General features: G+C 43.5%; 1 protein-coding gene across 2 annotated transcripts in view; it reads right to left on the bottom strand.

Annotated features, from left to right (window-relative positions):
* SEPTIN10 (septin 10) overlaps positions 1 to 22,337 on the bottom strand; it is a 56,208-nt gene that overhangs the window by 6,706 nt on the left and 27,165 nt on the right. For both annotated transcript variants that reach the window (XM_040975499.1, XM_040975500.1), the window contains exons 3-8: positions 16,903 to 17,020; positions 16,373 to 16,568; positions 13,277 to 13,463; positions 11,912 to 12,073; positions 8,992 to 9,088; positions 7,808 to 7,976 (exon numbers count right to left, since the gene is read on the bottom strand). In XM_040975499.1, coding sequence (XP_040831433.1) covers positions 7,808 to 7,976; positions 8,992 to 9,088; positions 11,912 to 12,073; positions 13,277 to 13,463; positions 16,373 to 16,568; positions 16,903 to 17,020 — 929 coding nt within the window. The remainder of the gene's footprint in view (positions 1 to 7,807; positions 7,977 to 8,991; positions 9,089 to 11,911; positions 12,074 to 13,276; positions 13,464 to 16,372; positions 16,569 to 16,902; positions 17,021 to 22,337) is intronic.

Raw genomic sequence — 22,337 nt, 5'->3', positions numbered from 1 at the left:
TTTCATCTTTCCTCCTAACGTGACCACTACACTTTCTACAGGACAAGGTCCCAGCTACTTTACACAAGACTAAAACCATCCACACTTTGTAATCTGGCCTAAACCTACCTTTCCAGATTGATTTTTCACTGGACACATTCAACCGCTGTGGCTCCCAGCCACAACAGCTTACTCACTACTCTAGAAAAGCACCTCCGTTTTCAGGCTTTCGTCGTCTCTCCTGTTTTCTATACCATTGCTGCTCCTCACACCTGCTCTTGCTCTGGCCCTCAAGATGAAGTTCAAATGCATCTTCCACAACGGCATCCTCAAGCTCCCCCTTGTGGAATCCATTAATCCTTCTCTCCACTTCCATGGCATTTATATCCTGCCCATCTCTACCTTGTAACACAAACAAATCTCAAGCACTGAGTCCTCACTCCTCTTTTCAACTGGACTTCACAGCTATAGCAGAGCTTTCTAGATATATATATATATGCTTGTCAAGGACAGACATTTCTAATAAAGGCAGGGATACCCCAGGACTCCGTGGGCGGCCACCTGGCTTCACTCGTAGCGCTGCAGAGGTAGAATGAGCCTTTCTGTGTGTGAGCTCCATCACAAGAAGTTAACTCTACTTTCCAGCCGTGTCCCAGAAATTCCTAACGCCACAACTAGATACAATCCTGCCCAGGAAGGGTTACTCTATAAGTACAGATGTTAAAATCCACAGGTCATATACAGCGCAAACGTAGAACTTTGTTTTCTAGGATTCCAATAGACCTATTGTATCCATTAAAGCTAAATTTTAAAATTGTAAAACTATTCAGACCTAACTAAGAGCAATATTAATATAATAATAATAATTCTAAAAAATTGGTAACTTTAACACCCTAAGAGAATTCTCAAGATCTCTTAAAACTGTTGTTTTTAGTTGTTTACCTGATATGTATGTTCATGTTTAAGAATGAGAATTGTTAAGCTAATCTTTTTTTTTAAAAAATAATGTATAGATGCATAAATAGGCACTTAAGAGTCATGTCCATTATTGTTTTCCAGAACTACAGATCTTTCAGCTCAATATTTAATAACAAGATTTCAAAATTGCATTCACTCTAGGTACAGTTTGAAGACTGGCCATTGGAAACCCAAATCCAATCCACATAATTTTATGGAAAACTATGGGTAATGTATGTAAGTGTTACTGATAAACTCAGATCGCAGAGAATGTTAAAATGCTCCAAACATGGAAGCAGCTCCTATACAACTCATTAGTCTGACAATTTGATATCACTCCATGGCCTCAGATCACCCAAAAGGCATTCTGGTCTGACAGAGACCACAAAAGAACAAGCATATCAAGTGTGGAATCCAGGACCACTACTGCTAAGAGTGACCCCCTCCCTAAAGGACCCATGCCACACCCCAGTGCAAAGAAGCACATCAAGGACGTTGTGCTCTTCCCTCAATGGAGGAGAACTTCCACTTTTGTGTGATCTTGTCTAATGGGTTGTTATTGACCTCAAAAGGCTTCCACAGCCTAAACAACATATGTTCTGGAACCTCAGTGATCACTGACATCACACATAGATGCTAATTTGTTAAACCACTAGAGTCCCTGTTACACTTCTGCCAATGCAGAGCAGTATATTCAGAGTCATAGTAACATCTTCTGTATTTTAGTATAAAAGATTTATCATCTCAGTTTGGATTATGTTGAATATTTAACTCTTTTGCTCTAAGAAGTCAACTTGCATTTACCTCCTGATGGGCTTAATAATCCTGAAGCCGTAGCTAATCCTTGCATTGTTCCATCTGATTGATCTAGGTTACCAGTTTTATACAACTCAAAGTTTCAGTGTTCCATTGACTATTGGTATGTTCCAAAAATTTGAGACTAAAGAATTAATTCAACAGATACAATTCTAGTCCATATCTTAAATTATGTTCACCCATTTGACTCTGGACAAAAGTTGAACCAAACAATCTCTTTCTCTTACATCTAATTCTGATGTTCAAAATATTCAAACTGCTAACTAACTCACAACATGCAGGCTGGAAGAGTTTATAACTAAATTATGTTTTGCTATTTTAGACTTCACAACACAAGAAACTTTTCAATGCCAGATGTACACTCAAACACCTGAGACTTCTGCCTTCTATCAGGAAACCACAAATGACCCCCTTCAGCTCTTTACCGGGGGCCTAACCCAACACGCCCCCCTTCTCAGCATGAAGTAGCTAAGGAGCCGATGACAAACGCCCCTTCTCCCTTAAAAAACAAATTGGGTTCAGTTCTGTTTGAAAATGTAGGAGTCAATGATGAAAACTAGGCAAGTTAAGTCTCTGTTCCTGATATAACTGTTTTGTTATACATGTACAACTTTAGCACTATGTGATTCTGGAATGTTAGTATTTTCAACATACTTTAAAGTGTTATGTATGTCTTCTTGAATCTCACCAGCCAGCTCTCCCCAATATACCTTCTATATGGTCACCCCAGTAAAAGTTCTCAATATTTTGCAGAGGATAAAAACCCATCAATACCCTGTGGACAATGGTCTAACGCCTCCTAAATCTCACCAGACTATTAGCCACCCAGTAAATAATTAAAGTAAATAGACCCCATCTACCCATGTCAGGAAATTTATCTAATGCATTAAGCTGCAGCGTGCATGTTCAATAAATGCTGCCGAGGTTATGGCCTTAAAAAAACCTTTACGTTGCTTGCAATGGCTCAGCTCCCCAAGTGATAACACCCCACATCGTGCTTGCGGCTCCAGTCCTCAAAGACTCATCTAATATAATGAGGCATTGCTTTTCCTGGTAAGCATTAGCCAATGACGGGCATCTTCGTTACCCCCGCCAACCTAAGAAGACAGGGACCCTGGATGACCAGGGCTCCGCAGAACGGTAAGAGATGAGGGTCTCTCAAATGAGCCTAAGACAGGCATGCTTATCTTCCTCAAGAACCTTTTTCTTTTTGCCGCTTTCATTGAATATATAAGAAAAGAGGGGAGATGTCATGAGCCGTGTACTATAGCCACACTGAACCATTTTGAATTAAACTATGGCCAGTTGAAAATCCCTGCTGGCTAGATGCTTGAGAAAGAAGTTTATGAAACCTAATCACACGCTTAGCTTCAATTTTTGTAGCAACTGTTTTAGAATATGATTTATTTGGCTGTAACCTGCCACATCTTTTACTATTAAACCTATGATATTGGTGATATGTTTGGCTTCTATTGTGTTTTAATTGACTGCTCAAAACATCTTCCTGGAGACCATGCTTCTCCTATTTCATCCTCTCCTTTCCTCCCTAGCCTTAGTTTCTGAAGAGTTATAAAAACCCAATTAAAATCAATAAACTGACACTTGATCTACATCCTGTCTTGCCTGTCCATTCTTCGTTCTCTTGTCCCCCAATCTCTCCTAGGTGGTTGCGACCCCCGTTGACTGTCCTGCTGGACGGGACAGCTAAAGTGCAGCTGTTACGGCTAAGAGCTGGGAGATGCTGTACATACTTTCCAAGGAGGAAGAGAGCCAACATCTGTGAGAACATTCTCCTCAAAGAGCATCAGTGTGCCAAGTGCCCTCAGGTACCAGCAGACGCTCTGAACCTTATGTGGCATTCTATTTTGTGTCAGTTTCTTGTTTTCCTGTTTGCTTCAGTCTTAAAGACTGTCAGCTGCTTTCACCATTATTACAAACCTCAGTACATTCTACAGGTCTAACACTGGGCTGATTCCTTTGTTTTCCTTTCAAGATTTTAAACATTTATTTGAAAGAGTTACAGAGCAGGAAGTGGAGGGGGCGAAAGAAAATGAATGACATCATTATCTACTGGTTAACTCCACAAATGGCCTCCATGGCCAGGCCAACGGCAGGAGTTAGGAACTCCATGCACTTCTCCTCTGTGGGTGGCAGGGGCCCACGCACTTGGGCCATCTTCTGCTGCTTTCCCAGGTGAGTTAACAGGGCTGGAAGTGAGCCAGTCACATGGCATGCCAGTGTTGTACGGCAGCTTAAGCTGCTATGCCACACTGCTGGCCTCTGATGATCCTCGGTGATCTATTAGATTTAAATAATATCTCAGACTCATGCCAAGTGCAAGGTTAAGAAATGCTTCATTAATTTAAAACAAGCACTTGAGCTGCTCTGGGAGGAAATAATCCTTTTAGGTAAAGAGAAGACATCTCGGGCCCGGCGCGGTGGCGCAGTGGTTAAGGTCCTCACCTTGCACGCCCGGGATCCCATATGGGCGCCGGTTCTAATCCTGGCAGCCCCGCTTCCCTTCCAGCTCCCTGCCTGTGGCCTGGGAAAGCAGCCGAGGACGGCCCAAAGCTTTGGGAACCTGCGCCCGCGTGGGAGACCCGGAAGAGGCTCCTGGTTTCGGATCGGCATAGTATCGGCCCGTTGCGCTCACTTGGGGAGTGAATCATGGGACGGAAGATCTTCCTCTCTGTCTCTCCTCTCAGTATATCCGCCTTTCCAATGAAAAAATAATAATAAAAATAAAATCTTTTTTTAAAAAAAAAGAGAAGACATCTCTTCTTTATTAACAACTGGCTACCAACAATGATGTTCTCTATGTATTCATCACTTACTTGCCACAGCAACCCTGAAGAACAAACACTGACATTCTACTTTACAGGTAAAAAACGGATGCTCATACAGGTAAACTAACGTGCCCAAGGTCACATTCCTAAAAAGCAACAGACCATCTACCTGGTCCTTATCATACCCAATGAGCAGTGCTGATGGCGAAGACCCCAACCATGGCTCAGCAGAGTCCCTCGGCAAACAGGAATGGGAAAGCAACGATGGCTCAGCAGAATCCCTCAGCAAACAGCAGAAATGAAAAGGGCGGTGGGGGTTAGGGTAGAGAGAAGTCTCCCCAAGAAGGTTCATGTAAGAGTCTTTAATGGCCAGAAAGATCTCATCTGAGATTCCATATGCACGCCAAGTTATACTAACAAATTAAATGGGAAAGATTCCTCAGATTTCTTGAAACTAGAAACTAAAAGCTGCCTAACATACCTGTAATATCTTATCCAATCATTAATTCACTAACAAGAAAGCACCCCAGGAGCAGGTCTGGTGGGCATGAGGGCCCTGTCATGATGAAATGTAGCCTCGTCTCCTGTCTGCCCCCTGCAGGTAACCTCTGGACGCTGCTCCTTGCCAGTCTGCGGCCTAAATGAAAGATCCCACTGCTGGCTTCTGCTCTGCATCCATCAGCGAGCACCCGTGTTCCAGAGGAAATGCTCAACCAACACACGTGATGGGAAATCTCTGATTCTTGACTGACCTATCCCATCCTCTGGGATGCTGCCCAGGCACACTTCATCACTTCTGAATGAGATGATAACATGACCTTGTTGGGCCTGTTCACACACCTTTTCTGGGCTATGAGCTGTGAGAACAGAACAAAAGAAATGGCTTCAGTTCATTGACCCCACTAATAAGGCTACTGTGCTCTAAGTCTTCCCTGAATGTATTGGGTCCTGGATAACACAGCCCTCCAAACACTGCTCTTTTTGTTGAGCACACCCCAGTCTTCATGACTACAGAGAACTGTGAAGAAAGCATTTGTACATGAACAGCAGAAAGCTAATTTCTTCACCTGGCTTCCAAGGTTTTCCTTCTCTTCCACCTGCCCCTTCTCAAGACTGCTAGCTACTCATCCAGGTGACAAAGATTAGACTGTCTCGTTACTACTGTGCCATCTTTCCAGGTGTGTATGTGTGTGTATGTGTGTTGTCTGTCTAGTCCCTGCTTATCCAATTAACCATGCCAATGCCTATGATTTCTTTAAACCAGCCCTTCTCCTAAGTGCCTGTTTGGCATTGTCACTTGGTTCAGAAGAAACTCAAAGTCAGCAGACCTTAAGTGAGCTTACGCTCTCTGCTATGTCTCCTCTGCCAGTCCACTCTGAGATCTAACTAGTCCTCCTTCACCTAATTTTCTGGAATGAATGAATATACTCCCATCTACTTCTCTAGTGCACATATCACGACTCTGATTAACTCTGCAATTTGGTCTGTCTGATAAGAATATGAGCTTCATGAGAACCAAAATTACACTAAATCCCCAGCATATAACCCCAAAATAATGCACTTTACATGTAAAGTAACTCACTTTAAATGTACTGATGGGCTGGCAGTATCCCATTTAAGTGCCTACTTGCATCCAAATGGCCCACTTCCAATGCAGCTCCCCACTAATAGCCAGGAAAAGCAATGGAAAATAGCCCCCAAACCTGTGCTCCTATCAGCTATGTGAATAAAGCCCCTGGCTCCACCCTGGCCCAGCACTGGCCACTGTAGTCATCTGGGGAGTGAACAACACCTGTTGGCATCATGTGGGAAGAAAGAAACCCTGCTCCACTGCTGGTGGCAGAGCAGGTTAGTGCAGTCACTGAGGGAGTCAGTGTGGAGACTAAGACAGCTACCATATGTCCCAGCTATCCTGCTCCTGGGAATACACCCAAAGGAACTGAAATCATGCAATCCACAGCAGTGAAGATGTGGGAGCAACACAAATGTCTGTAGATAGAGGAATGGGCAAGGAAACTGTGGTACATCTTCTCCAGGGAATACGACTCAGCCATCAGAAAGAATGAAATTCTACCATTTGCAATAAAATGTTCCCAACTAGAGATCATTATGCTCAGTAAAATAAGCCAATCTCAAAAGGACAAATATATTCTAATAAAACATAACCTTCATGCAAACTATACGGCAGATCTACAGTTAAACATGGTATACATATACTCTTATAGATGAACCCTATAATGGAGAGTAGTATACCAAGCAGTGAAGGCTTCTTTCAGAAGCATCTCTACTCCTGAATAAAAGGAGGTCTCCCAAGGAAACTGCCCAATACACCTCGACAACAGGATGCTGGGACTTTGTGCCACTGTGTACACTTAAAGACCACAATGTTGGGCCTGTGACTGTTGCTGAAGGACTATACTATTGTAACAGTATGAGGGAAAACAGAGCGTGGGCACAAGGGGTGGTGGGAGGAACCGGACCATGAATAATCATCATCAAAAATGGCTTAAAATTTCTACCTTATATTGGCACTCATATTTAGGGAAAGAAAACAGTTTATAAAGATAAAGGAAGTTTCTTGTAAAGACCCTCTGTTTGCAGATTGGCTGAGTTGCCCTGATCCCATTCACTGCCTTTTAACAAAATTACAAAAAACAATTGAATCGGCACTGGGTGAAGGTGGTGGTAATTAATGCATGATTGATTATAAGATTTAATCAAGAATCGATTTTATATGCTTTTATAAATTCCTTTCATTTAGGACCTTTTAACTCTGTACTCTTGATATTTTAGGCAATATTAGTTAGTTTCTGTTTAGTGAAAATCGATTTGGGATATAAGTAAACCACTTGTGACTATGTAACTGCATGTGCTGCCAGCCTTGGCCAGGTCTCTGCAGGTTTGAATGAGTAACAGCTTGCTGAAAATATTTTCTCATAAGTAAAACAATAATAATGTTTTTTAGTTTTGATTTTGTAATCATTCTTTTATAATGAAGTAAAAATGGAACAATTGGATGTTGTGCAAAAGCTTGTGATGATCTGTGTATAAATAAAGAAGGCAACTTTTCTGAGTTGTCCATCATGAGCATCATGCCGTAATGGTCCATGCCTCCTCTGCCTCTCCATCTTACCTCCTCTTCTTATCGTCTCGCCGATCCATGCATCCTTTGCTCCGAGTCAACCGGAGCTGGTCTCCAGTTGTGAACTTACAGAAAGCGATGCTCTCTGGTTCTCTGCCCGGCTGGCTTCCCGAGGAAGCCCCCTTACCTGATGGGCTGGTTCTCAGGGCCCACGTCGGTAAAGCCCAGCTCCTCCAGCTTGCAGCGCCTGTACAGCTCATAGTGCCGGGTGTGTGTCTGCTCCCGCAGGTCCTCCATGTTTGTACAAATGAGCATTTCTCGCAGCTTTACGAAGTCACAGTGGTTCTCATTTTCCACTAGCCAAAAGACACAACAACAACACTGGGTTTTAAATGAAAACACATGTGACATAAAAAAGAACGAAATGATTGGCCTAATTAGCTGCTACCATTATTTTATGCAAGTATTCAAAATAGGCAATATTAATTAACATATGAGAAGATCTGCCTTCAACTTAGTAGCCAATAGATAAACAAAAGAGTGTGAAGAAATGAATCCTTTTATGTTATAATATGTTCCAGTTACCTTTTGTTAGTAGTTTAGAAACCACTTCAGGACGTGTCTTCTAGTGTTTAATAAAAAGACTATATAATGCTACCTTTTGCAAAATAGTATATTTTACAAATGCATGATACAGCTTACATATTTTTTAATACAACACAACATTTATGCTCCTGTGTTAGATACTACGTGAAATTAGTAGATCCACTTACATGTAGATCCACTTCCTCTGCGTCTACAGTGACCAGGGGACTACAAATGACCAACGGTCAAGTACAATGATCACTTTTATATTTTTTTACACATTTAAATATTTTTTTCAATTTTTCTTAAACTATGTGTCAATAAAAAAGGGGGTGTTATCAGCATTTAGAAGCCAGTGCTAGTGAAGGTATTCTATTCCTCCATTAATTAGCATCACAATAATTAAATGAACCAGGTAGTACTCATTATAGTGAGTAAATACCAAGTGGATTTAACTTTTTAAATCGGCTCACAGGTGTTTGGAGCCTTTAATCCACAAAATACATAAATTCACAAAATGCTCTATTCTGCTCTGTACTAGGTGGCTGAGTTTAGTGTTCAGCCAGTGCTTCGCACCTTCTGACATCAACAGACACCACCGAGTGTGGCACCATGCAACAGCGAGGCTCTTCCTGGCCTCTACAGGCCGAGTTACGCAAGACACAATCAGTCCTCTGACAGTCAAGGTAAAGCCCAACCAGGCATCACTTGGAAGAACGCATGACGGGCAATTCTAGATTCTCAGACCACACACAGACCTCTGGCCATCGCTCGTCTGTCTCTCACCTTGCACAATGCCCCAGGGGTACTGACGAGCTTTGACCATCTTATTGCCAACTTTGACTTCATCCATACTTCCTACAACAGCAAAAGGCAAATGTCCCTGAAACAGAACCACAGTTTTAGTTACATGTCATACCAATGTGGTACAAGACTATTTCAAAAGACAATCAGCAGTAGTGTATTAACTAATAAATGGATTAAGATCAAATCATATGCTATGTCCCAGATTTGAAAGTTGGCAGTGAATCTGTGCTGACGGTCCTGCAGGAGTCTCTGTGAAGCTCTATGGTCCTGTGTGAGTGTCCCTCACGTGCCAGGTACTACCCTACTGCAGACAGAAGAAAAACAGAGACAGTACGTGTCAATTCCCTCAACAGGATCTTTACACAAAGCAAGTTACAGACAGTTGGAAATCCTTCATAAAGTTCCAGACACTGCTTAGTCAGTCTATTTGTTTATCTCTGCCTTTCAAATAAACAGGGCCTGGCACTGTGGCACAGTGCGTTAAGCTAAGCTACCTCCTGTGACACAGGCATCCAGTGTGGGTGGCAGTTTGCGTCCTGGCTGCCCCAACTTCCCATCAAGCTCCCTACCACTAAAGGTCTGGGAAAAGCAGCTGAAGATGGCTTAATTGCGTGGGTCTCTGCCACCTCCACAGGAGACGTGGAGGAAGTTGCAGGCTTCTGGTTGTGCTTAGTTCTACTCTGGCCATTGTAGCAACCTGCCTCTCTCTACACTTCTTTTTTCAAAAAAATTTTTAAAAATTTAAACGTAAGTTAAGTTTGGTATATTGTAATATTATAGGGAAAATCAGTGGGTAAAGAGGGAACTTAGGAAGGGGTAAGGGAAATCCCAGATCCTATGGAATTGAATCACAAAAAATGAAAAATGAAAATTTGAAATCCACTCAGTTTTATCATAATAGGCATTTTTTCATGAAGTTTTTGAATGCCTTTGTATGCATGGATTTCAGAGCTTTTGTACCAAAATAAACTTATCCTTTAATTTCACTTACACCCACTTTCTGAAGTACTTTGGCATATATAACCAAAATATAACAACATTGAGTGTGTAGACAGACATGCAGTACTGTTACTATAGCACTAGTTAGTATTATAGTATTAGTACTAACATTATACTATAGTATAGTAGTGCTAGTCCCAAAGTGATACTATAGGCAACAAGAAGAGAGATCATAGGCAGCAAGAAGATACAAGCCCTGGTAGACCAGAAGGGCAGCATGAAGTGTGGTCAAGTAGAGACGGGGAGTGAACAGGCTGGGAGTTTGGGTCTCCTGAGCGGGAAGTCACATGTACCTGCACGTAATTCTATCCTCCTTCCTGTCCGTAGAGGTGCCCCCTTCCCCAGGATGCACCTGTTTCATCTGGGACCTAGGTGACTTTGCGCCGATGGAGGAACCATCCTCACTTCCTGACTGCACAGATGCCTCGGGTGCCCTCTCTCCTCTCCCTGACACTAGCTCCCTTTCGGCAATCCTGTGCCCATTCACAGCGTGTGTCTCTCCATGAGTGGCAGTCTCCACTCACACGTGTATATGCATTCACCGTCTCACCTTTTTAATAGACTTTGTTATAACTTTTGCACTTCACATTGTGCCTGCTCTCAGAATGCCTGTCTTTTGAAAAGACAAGGGCCTGGAGAAAAAAAATTCATATACTCAAGCCTACATCACTGGTCCAGGAGGAGGAGGAGGTTTTAAACAAAATGCTAAGTTCAGGGACAGGGAGAAGATATGACGGTATAAAGGTGAGGATTAATATAAAGGAAAATAATATAAAAAGTAGTCAAGTACTACTTATCTAAAATTTAATCGTTGACATTAGTTTATTAATTGTGTCTTTATGAAAAAATCATTTCAGGTGAGCACAAGAGATAAAATTTGATGTGAAGACAGTTTGGGCTCACAGGAAATAGCAGTGTCCACTACATGACTCAGGCCTGTACAGACTGAGTTTAGGTATATTAATATAAACGTGAAAAATAGGCAACAGAAAAGGACAGAATCAGAGCATCATTGTAAGGCACCTTGCTAAGTGACTTCCATCTCATAGTAACTCTTAAGTAGGTGTAATGAACTCATTTTGAAGTTAACAGTTTCAGGAAGGTTAGTAATTTCAACAGAACATACAAGTCAGCTTGGCTTGAAAAACTCAGGAATCTTTGAAATATAACCAGATATTTAAAAAAACTGCCAGCTTAAGAAAGTAAACTAAGGAACTGGGTTATCTTTAATGACATTAACATAAAAGTTAAGCAACGTTTAATTTTGTAAAAAAAAAATATTTTTAAAAGTCACCTAAGTAACTTTAAAAAATATTCAACAGACATTTGAGAGACAGACACAAACAGAGCCTGCTGTCCTGTCGGCTGATTTCATGAAGAGGAGCCAAGCTGCACCAGGCCGTGCTCAGGAGCCTGGGAAACCCAGGTCTCCACAGCGAGCAGCAGGGACCAGGTCTTCATCGCGAGCAAGAAGGACCAGGTGTCCACAGCGAGCAGGAGGGACCAGGTCTTCATCATGAGCAGGAAGGACCAGGTGTCCACAGCGAGCAGGAAGGACCAGGTCTTCATCATGAGCAGGAAGGACCAGGTGTCCACAGCGAGCAGCAGGGACCAAGTCTCCACAGTGAGCAGGAGGGACCAGGTCTTCATCATGAGCAGGAAGGACCAGGTGTCCACAGCGAGCAGGAGGGACCAGGTCTTCATCGCAAGCAGGAAGGACCAGGTGTCCACAGCGAGCAGGAAGGACCAGGTCTCCACAGCGAGCAGCTGGGATCATTTTACGTTTTCCAACACACACACAAACATTTTTAATTCTGGACTTTTAGTAGCCACTTTACACATACACTAACTTTATTTTCACGTGTAAGTCAGAAGAACCAACATGCAGTTATGAGCTTACATTCATTGCAGCATTGACTTTGGCAATGGTATCATCATCTGTTGGAAACTGGTAGATCTGGACGCCATTGCTGACCAATTCACTCATGAGCTTGATCTTAAACTTCTGTAATTCTGTCTTAGAAATTGCATCTGCTTTGGCAATCACTGGTATAATGTTCACCTATTAAGCATAAAGAGAAAAACAAAATAACATAATAGCGGGCTTGTTTTTTTTAACCCTGCAATCATCCCCTCAACAAAACGAAACAAAACAAAACAAACGCCGTTCAGGCTCTGACAGTAAATTTTCTTAACCTAGATGAAGAGGTTGGCAAACTGTGTACACTGCACAGTTTCATAAAATGATACCGGGACATCCCCCTGTCTACACTGAAGTACTGCCTCTGGTTGCTTTCACACTGTAACAGAGATAGTGGTTACCAGAAAGTAGGGTCTGACAAGCCCAAGGCATTCAGTGTCCGGTTATCTGTGGGAAAGATGTGCTGCAGACCCCAGGGTGAACAAGCCTCGGCTGCACTCCCCTGTGCTGTATATCCTTGGGCAAGGTGGCTTACCGCCATCCAACTACTCAGCAATAGACTGACTGTGTGAGGGGCTCTCCCCCAGACCTCGGGGCCTTCCTGACTTCTCCAGAAAGCGTGGCATCCAGGACACCCTTGCCTTCCGAACCCTACGGTGGAAAATAGCAGTCACTATTAGGAAAGCTGCAATTCTCACATAACTCTAGGGTGCAGAGAAAGTCTGTGGTCTTTTGTTTGTTTCGTTTTGTTTGTATTAGACGGTAAGTATTCTTACTTGTTGTTTTAGGATCTATTTATTTGAAAGGCAGAGTGAGAGAGAGAGATCTATTCATTGGTCTACTTCCCAAATGGCTGCGAAGGCCAGGGTTGAGCCAGGCGGAAGCAAGGCATCGGTAGCTTTATGTGCCTTCCAAGTGGGGCCTGGGCCCCAGCACGTGGGCCATTGTCTGCCGCTCTCCCAGGTGTACTGGCAGGATGGTGGATCAGAAGTGGAGCAGCAAGGACTTGAGCCATTGCCCATATGGGCAGTGGGCATTGCAGGTGATGGCTTAAACAGCTAAGCTAAGACTGCAACCTCAGTAAGTAGTGTTTATTCATCTTTTACACAAATACCAAAATCTGGAGCAATATAATACTTTTTCTTACAGTTTTATGAATTATACATGGCTCTTGGCTAATTTAAAAAACAGGTGTTCTTGTAACAGTCCATTTTTTTTCTTTTTTACTTTAACATGTAAAGAAACATCAGTAAAAGTTATAACACAGACACATATTATAAGGATATTTTAAGAATGCAAGATAAATAATGAAGCATGCAACACTGAGTATTTTCCTAAGCGTACCTTGCTGTCTAGGTTCTTCATGGTTAAGAGGTCAAGTGTCTTGAGTGAGTGCCCCGTGGGAGAGATGAAATAGAGGCATACGTGGATGCGTGAGTCGTGGTAGTTGAAGAGAGAACGCTTAATTTTCAACTCTTCCTGGAGATAGGCTTCAAACTGTGCATCGATGTAGTCAACTATTGGTTGGTAGCTGAAAAAATATGTAGATATTCAGTATAACGTATCTATGCTACCTTAATAAGATATCCATCCAAGGCTAAAGGTGGAAGCCTATTATTTTTTATTTTAAAAATAAAAAATAAAATCTTAAAAAAAAAAAAAAAAGAGTTGAGGAAACTACAGGAACCGGAACCTGAGGGACAGAACAGTAAGAAGAACAGAGAGAAGCTTTGCAGATCCGCAGGGGGGGTCTCTCCAGGGGGGGTCTCTCCAGGGGGGGTCTCTCCAGGGGGGGTCTCTCCAGGGGGGGGGTCTCTCCAGGGGGGTCTCTCCAGGGGGGGTCTCTCCAGGGGGGTCTCTCCAGGGGGGGTCTCTCCAGGGGGGGTCTCTCCAGGGGGGATCTCTCCAGGCACTGCTGAAGCACTGAGGGTACCCACAGCACAGCCAAGGAGCCACAACCACATCCAGTTACTAAACCAGATCCATGGGAACTACAGATTAAATGTCAATAAGACCTATTTAAAAAGAGAAAATAACTCCAAAGGACTTGGGAAGACGCTTAATTCACAGCCGTGGCTCCTCTCAGGAGAGAAATGAGACCAGGCCTGATGGCTGAAGGAAATTCCCATTGATGGGTACTGATAGATATTTTCAGACACACATGAATTACCTTGATAAATGAGAGACGACAATCTAGTAAACAGGTAAATGGGGATAAGTGAGTTGTAATTAGGGAGAAATTTACACAGAAATCTATACCCATTTTTCATTTTCTAACGCAGCGGAACGTATTTAGCAGGTGCACAACACGTGTAGGAGCAGTTAAGACGCCAGCAGCCCCCATCAGAGCGCCTGGCTTTGACATCGGCTCCGGTTCCTGACCCGCCGTCCTGCCAAGGCTCAGCCTAGCAGTGCAGCGATTGGTCAAACACGGACGCTACGTCCAACTCAACCCAGCTGTAGCTGCTGCAGCAACACGGGGATAAACCAGCACATGAGCGGGGGCACTCTCAGCTTTTCTTCTCAAACAATACCAAAAAAAAAAAAATTTAAGTAAAAAACAGCAACAACAAAAACCCCTTCATCTAAACAAATGCTAATTATGTCTGATTCACTCCAAGTGAATATCCACCTTACAGGGAGCACTAATACTCAAAGCAAGACCATTCTGCTTCTAGCAGCCCCACACAAACAGCTCCTCAAGGCAGAATGTAACGCTGACACAGCTGTTCTCTACTGTATGTCATGGGAATGGTCAATCTGCAGGTAAACATGTCCCCTCCAGGAAATGAAACAGGAGCTTAAAAAAAGGAAAATGGAATTAAACAATGTTAATTTTAGTACAAACACATTTTGAAGTTCATGTGTAGTCATTTCCTAGCAAGAACCTTCCTCACCGGTGAGGATTCCCTACTTTACGTCACTGTTTTAGCCGACATACTTCCCCCTTTCAAAGCTTAAACGTCATAGAGTATCTATCATCAGCCTGTGCAATCCATATGAGAAATGCTGGCCAATAATAACATAAGGCAAAATATAAGACTTTAAAGGCAGATCAGATTTATGGAGAGATAGAAAGATCTTCCATCTGCTGGTTCACTCCCCATATGGCTGCAATGGCTGGAGCTGAGCTGATTCAAAGCCAGGAGCCAGAGCTTCTTCCAGGTCTCCCTCAAGCTGCAGGGTCCTAACGCTTTGGCCCATCTCCTGCTGCTCTCTCAGGCCACAAGCAGGGAGCTGGATGGGAAATGGAGCTGCCGGGACACAAACTGGCACGCAGATGGGATCCTGGAGCATGCAAAGTAAAGATTAAGCCATTGAGCCATCATGCTGAGCCCGTAAAAATATAAGCTAGAATTTCACTATGAAAACTATCCTAGAGGGTAGCTTAACAGATTGCTTGCTTCCATATTCCAGGAGTGCCTGGGTTCAATTCCCAGCTGCCAATCCTGGGACGTACCAGGTGCTTGTTCTGGTATCTGAGTTCCTGCCATCCACGTGGGAGACCTGGAGTTTCTGATCCCAGATTCCTGTTGCCCCGTGACCACTGCCAGCATTGTTGTGAGTCAATCAGCAGACAGGAACTCTATTCGTCTATTTGCCTTTCCAATAAATTTTAAAAAATAAAGTTCTCTCACAAAAAAAGAGAGAAATAAGCCTCCCAAATCTTCCCGATAAGGCTGAATGATGTAACTAGCTTTTTAGTTAGAAATTACCAAAAAAATACAACTCCATGGTGATTTTATATGTGTATGTGTATGCATGTGTCTGTTTTAGATTTGTTTCCTTCAGTAAGTTTTGCCTGGAAATTAGTGCCAATCAGTTAATACACACTGAATTTGCATACCAGGAAATAACCGGTGTTTTTGCTGAAATAACGCATTTCAAATTATTATGAAGAAATCAGACAGGTGACAGAAAAAAATGCTAATAAAAACAAAATGCTGATTAGTTATTTTTTGGTAAAGATTTCTTTATTTGAAATCCAGAGATAGAGAGATGGACAGAGAGAAAGAGCGATCTTCCATCTGCTGGTTTACTCATGCAATGGCTACAAAAGCTGGGGCTGGGCCAGGTCAAAACTAAGAGTCTCGGTTCCATCACCCAAGCACCTGGCACACCTTCCACTAGGTTCCATCTGATCTCCCACGCAGATGCAGGCTCCCAAGCACCTGGCACACCTCCCACTCCTTTTCCAGGTCTGTGAGAAGGCAGCTGAATCGGAAGTGAAGCAGCTGTGAACTGGCCTGTGTGCTCTGCACAGACCGCAGCTTCAACTGCTGTATCCCAACACATGCTGTTTCATTACCAAACAACTGATGGTGACCGAGAAAATGCGGATTACCATATTACAAAATCAAGTCATAGCTCATGGGACAAGTAGGCAAATCTCTTGAGATAATAAAATTTTGTTATCAGAAAAAAAAAAAAAACACATACCTTTCTTCTTTATTTATTTGGTCACCAAATCCGACTGTATTCACAATGGTCAATTTCAATCGAACATTACTTTCCTGGAGTTCATATGTCTGAGCCTTAAGTTTAACATGTGGGTAAAAATGTGAGGATTCGCAGTCTTCAAAATTAGTATTGAACAGCGTGTCGATGAGCGTGGACTTTCCGATTCCAGTCTCCCCTGAAAGCAGAAGTATCTTGTCACGGACACACGTGTCGGCCCCAGGGTGCTGTCCCCGAGCACGACACCACACAGGCCAGGCCGGCCATCGGACATTCACGCTGAGGCTGCTCAGCAGAGGGCAGGCCCGAGTGTGCCTGCTAAGCTGCCCAGAACCCCGGAGAGAGCAGTGAAGTGGTTAAAGGCTTAAAGCTGAGAAAAACAAAACAGGAACTGAAGAAGAGGAAAACTCGGAGATCCCGATCTCAGGCTGACAACATGTTACCGCTGCACGTACGGCCAGAAAGCAGTGGAAAGCACAAGGGGATTAATTCTGAGCAAGATCGGCCCTTACCCACACACAGAATATTAAAACAGAAGCCTTGATGAATGGATCTGTTGACCAGCTGATCAGGCAAACTCTCAAAGCCAACATGGCCAGACATAGTCAAGGAACGCACATTGTCTCTTTTCTAAAGGAAAACAAAAAATAATACAAATAGTTCCACTGAAACAGGTTACAAAACACAGTTCAGAGTATAAATGAAGGTCAGCAAAGAAGTTAAAAATTTTGACATTACACCCAAATCATTGTTTATGAGAAATGTGCCCGACTCCAAATTTGTATTACTTTTTTTTAAATTATATTTTTCATACAATGAATGTTCATCACTATTTATAACAGTAAATATTTGATATCAAAAAGCAAGAAAATATTCATGTAAACTATGGAACAGTCACTCACAAAATGCAACACTTAAAGTCATTAAATGCTTACGTATTTAATAACTCTCAAACTTCTTAATTAAAGTGCAAATAAAAAATACATAACTACACACAGTTCTCTTTCCCCGTAATGGCAGAGGAACACACGTTAAGCTTACCTCCTCACTGCTAACAACTCTAGGTCACTGGGACGACAGCACAGGAGACATACACTGGAAGGAATGAAACTCTCCAGGGAAAGGAATCCACTAGGGTAGATGCGCATTTACCCAGCTGTCCACAGAGACCTCCCCAGGTAGGGAGAGACAGAACAGTCAGAAGGAGGAATGGTGTTACCAGGTGGTAAGGAACCAACTGGAGTCTGGCCAGGCAGATGGCTGAGAATTAAGGGAGGAAATCTCAGAAAGAGAAATAAGCTCACAATCTGCAAACGGACCCAGCGAGGTAGCCTAGCAGCTCCAGTCCAGGGATCCCACGTGGCCGCCAATTCTAAACCGGCAGCCCCACTTCCCATCCAGCTCCCTGCTTGTGGCCTGGGAAAGCAGTCAAGGACGGCCCAAAGCCTTGGGACCCTGTACCCACGTGGGAGACCCGGAAGAAGCTCCTGGCTTCTGGCTTGGTCACTTGGGGAGTGAATCAATAGATGGAAAATCTTCCTCTCTGCCTTTCCTCCTTTCTTTATATCTGACTTTAAAATAAAATAAAATAAAATAATAAAATAAAATAAAATAAAATAGAAGTGTTTTAAAAAGCCCCAGGCATGGGGGATCCTGCAGGGCTTGGGTCTCCTGTCCCAGATCTCAGGGTCCACCTACTAGGTGGGTGCCGGGTTCATGCGTGCCAGGGGTTGGGGATCCAGCGATGCATGGGACTCCCGGCCTGGGTCCTCGGATTCGCCTGCCAGAACATGTCCTACTTAATGAAAAAGGTGGAACAGTGGATACAGGCCCTGTGGTAAAAGCATATAGCAGCTCATTTGGTTATGTAGCAAAAAAAAAAAAAAAACAGAACTAACTGCACAACTACCCCAAAACAAGCAATGACAACAAAAATCTCAGTGAATGGAACCAAAGGACATTGGAAGAGTGACATCAACTTTGGGTTGGTGAAATCGGCAGCATTTCAGAATTATCCAAGCCACTGGGACAGAACCCTCGGAACATGCACACACTGAGACTCTGGGTTGATACGAGGTGGTGGTTCATCATCTCTGGGTACTGGGACGTGTGGAAAGTTGTAAGTGGTTTTGCCCTTTGTCTCTCACCTTCCCTCAGGAACAAGAATAGAAACTTTGGAAGCGTTGAGTACACCCAATTTTCCCTAAACCTCAATCCTTTCTATCCTAATCCACCATGTAATCATTATAAAAAAGTAAAATTTATTTAAAAAAAGAAAAAAAATCTGCAAACACAATACTCTCAAATCCACAGCTAACCACTGAACCGGGCAGGTACAGTGGAAAGCAAAGATGGGGTGGGCGAAATGGGAATTGAGAGGAACCAATTAGATAATTCAAGAACGTCATTTTAGGAAGACAAGTAGAGCTTGGATTTAAAGTTTGTAAATTTGAAAAAGGCGGGTGGGAGGGACAAACTCATGCTTTAGTCCTTGATGGAACCAATTTTAGGAGTAAGGGCCACAGCCCAGAATGACAAAGGTTCCCTAACACGGAAACAGACTTGCCCTGACAAAGTTCATAACCAAGGTCCCTCACAAGAAGAAAACCGAATGCAGCAGCTCTACATCTACAATGCAATAAAAATTAATGCATTAGGAAATAATACATTAATTATGGCCAAGGCAAAAAACACAGACTCCCAGGAACCACATGCTGAGTGGTACGTGCGGATTTTACACAACTACGTTACATATGCTGAGGAATCTATAGGAAAAAGGAGATAAACGGTGGACAAGACAAGGAATTACAGAAGCTGAGAACAAAGTTGTCAGCAAAAGGAGTTTTTAGGATGGTAAAATGAAGCATCCAAGAGAAAAAAAAAAAAATCAGTTGAATAGTAACTGATGGTTTGCCAAACAGTGGAAGAGAACTTGGTTAATTCCTAAGAGCCTTTCGACATGTCAAGTCACTCTTCTGCCGCGGCCCTCTGTGACCAGGGTCCCTCGGGTCCCTCAAGGTCCCAGGAGCGTACAGAATGTTAGCTGCAGGAACCGGACATAAAAAGCTCGAGAAGAGACCGCTGAATACCTGCCACTAACATGGCTAAACTGAAAAATGCTGACAATGTCAAGCATATGTGATCATGAAGAATAACTGTAATGATTATAAATTTGTGTGAATGCAAAACAGAACAGTACTTTGGAACTAGTTGGGTAATTATCTCATGAAGTTCAACACATTGTTATAAACAACCAAGCCCCCGCCCCCTTGGAGGTGCCAAAGGTAAACACACACGAGGATTTACACACAGATGTTCACACAGGCTTTACTCCTGGCGGCCAATAAACAGTGCAAGGCTAAACAAACTGTGCTACAGCCAAGGGAATAGGAAGCTGTTGACACACTGCCATAATATAGGTAAATTTCAAGCAGTAAGTATCCAAACAGCGATTTATTTTCAGAAGAAATAAACACCTATATCTGAATGTATTCTTACATATGAGGTAGACAAAACGTCTCGAGGCAAAGTGACAATCTACTACGAGTGCCTGCTGGGAAGCAGACCTCGAAGACGGGCTGAGGAAGGCACTTTCTGGTGTGGAAGGAAGCTAGAATCTGAGACGGCCCATCCGAGACTGTCAGCCCTGGGTGTTCACAGACCTGGTCCTTCAGCCAGACATTAACCTAGCTGCTCCTGAGAAGAGATCTGCAGGCATGATTAAGGCTCGAATTCTTCTATCTAAAAGAGAGACTTTTCTGGGTAGGATTCACCTAATGAGAACGAGAATAACCTTCAGCGCTGACAGCAACCCCCAGCTAGCCAGGAACTGAATTCTGCGAACAACCTGGCACAGTAGGAAGGGAGACCTCCAGACAACAGAGCACAGCAGAGGCCAGGGGAGCTCCTGGCTCTCCAACCTACTGAACCTGGGGAACGGGCGCGGGGGCCGGCTGCTGTGGTGCAGTGGGTAAAGCTCTCCGGGCCTGTGCTGCTGGCGTCCCACAGAGGTGCAGGGTCATGCCATGGCTGCTCCACTTCCATTCCAGCTTCCTGCTCACAGCCGGAGAAAGGAGTGCCCATGGTTCAGGCCCCTGTACCCGGATGGAAAATCTGACAAAAGTTCTTGATCAGCCCAGATCCTGCCACTGCAGCCATCAAGGGAGTAGACCAGCAGATGGAAGATCTTTAACTCTGCCTTTCAAATAAAGAAATCTTCAAAGCCAAAAATGGACTCTTTTAAATAGCTAAATTTGTGACAGACAGTCAACAGGAAGCCAGTAGAATACAGATTCTATTCTAGTGCTGCCAAGCCCATATTAGTCATGTAAGCACGCTATCTTTACACTTTCTTTTAAAAGGAGCGTGACAAGCACCACGCCCCCTGCCCTCGTGGTGCTCCAGAATGAAAGGTCACGTGTTGGACAGGCAGTGGACAGCGTGGATAGGGGCCCATTTCCGAGGGCCTGCGTGCACGTCTGGGCTCCGGTCAGTACTGGAATCCCTGGTCCCTACCTCCCACACGGGAAATCCAGAGCAAGTTCTAGGACACTAGCATAGCCCGGAACAGCTGGCTCCTGTGGGCTAGTGTTTTATTTGAAGAATAAACCAGCACTTGGAAGATCTCTTTCTGCCTTTTAAAGGAATTAAATAATAAGTGAAAGGAAATCTGTTGGAATTTTTCTGATAGTTGGACTATATGATCTCTATGATTCCTTAGAGCTGCTGTATTTATAATATATTTTTTTTATATTTATGTTTAGCCATTAGGCTATCACTCTGGACCGTCCTTCTGGTTCTAAAACTTAAAAAAAAAATCAATGAAAAGAAATAGAAGAAACATTAAAAAATGAGGGCATAGGGCCCAGATCAGTAGCCTAGTGCCTAAAGTCCTCACCGTGCACGCCTGGGATCCCTTATGGGTGCCAATTCGTGTCCCGGCTGTTCTGCTTCCCTTCCAGCTCCCTGCTTGTGGCCTGGGAAACCAGCAGAGGACGGCCCAAAGCCTTGGGACCCTGCACCCACGTGGGAGACCCAGAAGAAGCTTCTGGTTCCTGGCTTTGGATAGGCTCAGCTCTGGCTGTTGCGGCTACTTGGGGAGTGAACCAACGGATGGAAAATCTTTCTGTCTTTTCTTTACTCTGTAAATCTGACTTTCCAATAAAAATAAATAATTTTTTTTAATGAGGGTATAGTCCCCAAGATTTAATGCAGAAGAGGGGCCGGGGAAAAGGACACCAAGTAATGCCCTCTCTGTGGACTGGTGGCTAAGGGTTACTAATGACGCTGACTCCGCAGAGCCCTGTCATGGAAATTAAACAAGTCTGTGGAGTGATTAAATTATCTATTATCAGTGGAAAGAAAGCAATGAGGTATTCCGTGGGTCAAAGCAGGACCACGAGCACACAAGGAAAGAGGAGGGAGAGGCAGGAGGAGACCAACTGCAGCATCACAGAACGGAAGGAAATCATTGTACTGAACTGTTTGCGTTTGCACATCTCTTTTTTATTAAAATTGACACACCTTTCACCAAATCTAATTTACTACCCCTTTTAAGCATAGTCTTTAAATGGGAATTAGTAAAAACCACCCCTGGTATCCAGGATACTCAGAAAGGCAAGTTCCCAGGGCCCGGGTGGCCTCAGGGCCAATGTCACGCAGGAAGGCGTCTGGCTCGCACCACCGCGTTCTGCAGTGTCCAATGCAAGCAGCGCTAGCCTTTCCAGGGAACGCCACTGAGGCACCGGGGACCTTTATTTGCTGTATGCGGCAAGCAACATAAATGTCAAAAGGGAAATAGAAAGTTTATGTCAAATTAGGACGGCAACATCCTAGACATGAAATAACCATCCTTTCCATGACTGGTTTTCACTTTAATTAACCAAAGCTAATTCACATTCAAGGTAAGAACCAGCAGGAGGCTGTTGTCACGAAAGCCTGCCAGTTG

The sequence above is a fragment of the Ochotona curzoniae genome, unplaced genomic scaffold (genome assembly GCF_017591425.1).
Source record: "Ochotona curzoniae isolate NIBS_2020 unplaced genomic scaffold, NIBS_Ocur_1.0 contig_2688, whole genome shotgun sequence".
Lineage (NCBI taxonomy): Eukaryota > Metazoa > Chordata > Mammalia > Lagomorpha > Ochotonidae > Ochotona > Ochotona curzoniae.
The sequence above is the reverse complement of the archived record's forward strand: the minus strand, read 5'-3'. Positions and strand labels throughout refer to the sequence as shown.